Genomic DNA, 3,594 nt, shown 5'->3' with positions numbered 1-3,594 from the left:
TCCCCAGAAAAGGAGAGGCAGAAATTAGGAGATGGTGAGTTCTAGTCCCGCCTTAGGCCTGAAAGCCGACTGGGGTGAATTTGGGCTGATTGCCAGGAGAAAGGGAATTCTAGTCCTGCCTTAGGTCTGAAAGCCGACAGGGTTTCAGAAAGTATGTTTCTTGGTATTGTCTAGTAATTGTTGGAAGAAAACTGGAATAGGATGCCTTGGTGCTCTCTGAGGTTGGTTGTTTTCTTGCAGACGTTTCATGACCCAACTAGGTAACATCATCAGTGTTAGAAGGGTGGGGGATTTGCAGAGAGGAAGAGGAGGAGGAGGGGAAAGGGAGAGGAGGAGGATGTGGGGTCCTTGGTGCTCTCTGAGTTTGGTTATTTTTCTGCAGATGTTTCATGACCCAGCTAGGTAACATCAGTATTAGAAGGGATGGGGATTTGTGAGGAGGAGGAGGAGGAGGAGGAAGAGGAGGAGGAGGAAGAGAAAGGGAGAGGAGGAGGAGGAGGAGAGGAAGAGGAGAAGAGGAGGAGAAGAGGAGGAGGAGAAGAGGAGGAGGAGAAGAAGAAGAAGAAGAAGAAGAAGAAGAAGAAGAAGAAGAAGAAGAAGAAGAAGAAGAAGAAGAAGAAGAGAATGAGGGGGAGGAGGAGGAGAAGAGGAGGAGGAGAAGAAGAAGAAGAAGAAGAAGAAGAAGAGGAGGAGGAGGAGGAGGAGGAGGAGGAGGAGGAGGAGAAAAGGAGGAGAGGAGGAGGAGGACTGTGGAGTCCTTGGTGCTCTCTGAGCTTGGTTGTTTTTCTGCAGACATTTTATGACCCAACTAGGTAACATCATCAGTGTTAGAAGGGGGTGAGGTTTGCTCTCTGTTTATATACAAGTCTGGAAGAACTGGAACGAATTTGCCACTGATCCCCGGTTTTTTTGCGATTGAGTGTTAGAAAGGCAACGGATGATCCAGTCTCTCGTCTAGACAGGGCCACGAGCAGCTGAATTTCCTAAGGAACGCGGCCTCTCTGAAACGTGCGTTTCTTCTTTGTTTTCTTTTTTTAAGATTTGTACTTTTCTGCCCTTGAAACCACCTCTCTCTCAAGGGAGTTTTGCTTGCTTTTCCCTTTAAAACCCAACTGCAGCAAAATACAAAAAAGCTCTTTTTTTACGGAGCTGTTTTTTTTTTTTAAAGCAGTGATATGCTTATAAAATTGTAGGAGGAATCACACCCTTCCTCTCTCTTTCGTCCCTCCGTTCCTTGGTCAAGATCAACAAGCATTTTTTGTTTTTGTTTTGGGGACGGCTGCTGTTTATGCTGGCTGACCATGGCACGGGATTAGAAACATGAAAAGAAATACTTTGGGGCCATCCTAGGAGGCTACACAGATCGCAAAAGGCAGAGCTGTGTTTTAAAGGAAGAGAGAAGCTGCAGCTTGCAATGGTTTTGATTGCCCTGAGTGCTTTATTTGCTAAAGAATTTGCATATTAGTGACGCTCGGGTGCTTGTCCAAATGTCACATAAAAACATTAAGACGGTCCAGCTGGATCAGGTCAATGCTGCTCCCAATTTAACAACTGGAATCTTCAGGTAGATTATTCCTGTTCCATTTTGAGCTATCTGGATTAAGAACGAATAGATTTGAAGGTTGAGGCCTTTGAACTCTGGTGCTGGAGAAGACTCCTGCGAGTCCCCTGGACTGCAAGGCGATCAAACCGGTCCGTCCTAGAGGAGATCAACCCTGACTGCTCTTTAGAAGGCCAGATCCTGAAGCTGAAACTCAAGTACTTTGGCCACCTAATGAGAAGGAAGGACTCACTGGAGAAGGGCCTGATGCTGGGAAAGATGGAGGGCAAGAGAAGAAGGGGACGACAGAGAATGAGGTGGCTGGATGGAGTCACTGAAGCAGGAGGCGTGAGCTTCAATGGACTCCAGAAGATGGTAGAGGACAGGAAGGCCTGGAGGAACGTTGTCCATGGGGTCGTGATGGGTCGGACACGACTTCGCAACTAACAATAGCAAGATTGAAGGTTGGAGTTGAAGGATAAATGGACAAGCATGACATGGTCCAAAGATAGCATTCCTACAAACATGGTTTATGACCTAGCTGGATACAATAGGTCTTCTGAGAAGGCTTTCTGTTGCTTTTTTCAAGTGGATCCCTTCCAGATGTTTAGACCTACAATACCTGCCAGGTCTGGCTTATAGGGACAGGGAGGGCTATTAGGGGACATTGTCATCCAGGTTGAATGGAGGTGATCCAGGTTGGGGAAGGGTACTTAGAAAGCCCTATGGATTAGATGTCTATGGAGATTCTCTGTCATCCAGTTCCTGGTTGTCCCAAAGGTGCTTTTTTTCAGGAGGCAACTGGACTTTCTTGTTTTTCTTTGAAGACGTTTCACTTCTCATCGAAGAAGCTTCTTCAGCCCTGACTAGATGGTGGGGAAATGGAAGGATTTATAAGACCAGCTGTCTGCAAGGAATATAAATCCTTCCATTCCCTACCATCCGGTCAGAGGTGAAGAAGCTTCTTGGATGAGAAGCAAAACGTCTTCAAAGAAAAAAAAAAGAAAGTCCAGGGGCCTCCTGAAAAAGCACCTTTGGGATTACTATGGGTTAGATCGATGATAAAGGGGTGGGAGGGAAAAGGTCAGGAAAGGGATCCACCTCACTCATGAAGGTCATCTGCCTTTCTTCTGGGAGAAGATGACTTCAGGCCAACAGAGCCATTTTGACAGGTGGTTCATTCTCGGATCAAACTAGTCCCATCTCTACTGACATTGAATCAGATTTAAGATGATGAGGCCACGTTCTGATCTCAGGACAGTGGAGAACACGTTGGATTCAAAGAGCGTCATGGTGGCCCTTTCAAAACTAGACCATCCGGCAAAATATTTGGCTCCAGCCTTTCTGTGCTCCCAAAGAGAAAGTTGTTCCAGAGACTTACTGGGAGATTTTGCAGTTTGTGGTGGCCACAAAGCGCCCGGTGTAGTGAACGTTGCATCTTACCACGTTGTTGGTGAAGTCCGATTCCATCACGATGTATTTGGGATTTACCTGAACCTGAAAGGTGGAGAGAAGGTGAAAAAGCAAATCAAGTTCTTTGATACAGAAGTGGGAAGAAGGTAGAAGTTCCTCGACCAACCCACCCATCCCCCAACCCATCAACCCACCAACAAACCAACCAGCGTACCTTTAGGATATAATTCCCAGGTTGAACGTCTGTGATATCAATCCACTGGCAATCTATGTCAGCATTGTAAGTGTCGTAACAACCTGGACTCAGACCCTGAAAGAAAACAAAAACATGGCTTGAACCTTTAAGTGGACAATTTAAAATTTAAGTGGACAAATCTTGATGACATTTGAAAGATTATAGTTGTTGGACTGGGAAAAGATGCCTGATGGGAAAATAGGTATGACACAGAGAGAATTGGATCATCATCATCATCTTCTTCTTCTTCTTCTTCTTCTTCTTCTTCTTCTTCTTCTTCTTCTTCTTCTTCTTCTTCTTCTTCTTCTTCTTCTTCTTCTTCTTCTTCTTCTTCTTCTTCTTCTTCTTCTTCTTCTTCTTCTTCTTCTTCTTCTTCTTCTTCTCTTCTTCTCCTTCTCCTTCTCCT

The 3,594-nt window shown here is 45.4% G+C and overlaps 1 protein-coding gene across 1 annotated transcript in view; it reads right to left on the bottom strand.

The window, feature by feature from the left end:
• Nucleotides 1-2,921: 2,921 nt before the first annotated feature.
• The window catches only part of LOC107301321 (lysyl oxidase homolog 1-like), a gene marked incomplete at its 3' end in the record, with an annotated part of 3,782 nt that continues 3,109 nt past the window's right edge, over nt 2,922-3,594 (bottom strand). The window contains exons 2-3 of the mRNA XM_015830562.1: nt 3,168-3,263; nt 2,922-3,037 (exon numbers count right to left, since the gene is read on the bottom strand). Of these exons, the coding sequence (XP_015686048.1) occupies nt 2,922-3,037; nt 3,168-3,263 (212 nt within the window). The remainder of the gene's footprint in view (nt 3,038-3,167; nt 3,264-3,594) is intronic.

This window comes from Protobothrops mucrosquamatus, unplaced genomic scaffold (genome assembly GCF_001527695.2).
Source record: "Protobothrops mucrosquamatus isolate PMUCROS unplaced genomic scaffold, P.Mucros_1.0 scaffold11495, whole genome shotgun sequence".
NCBI lineage: Eukaryota > Metazoa > Chordata > Lepidosauria > Squamata > Viperidae > Protobothrops > Protobothrops mucrosquamatus.
This window is presented reverse-complemented; position numbering and strand designations above follow the sequence as displayed.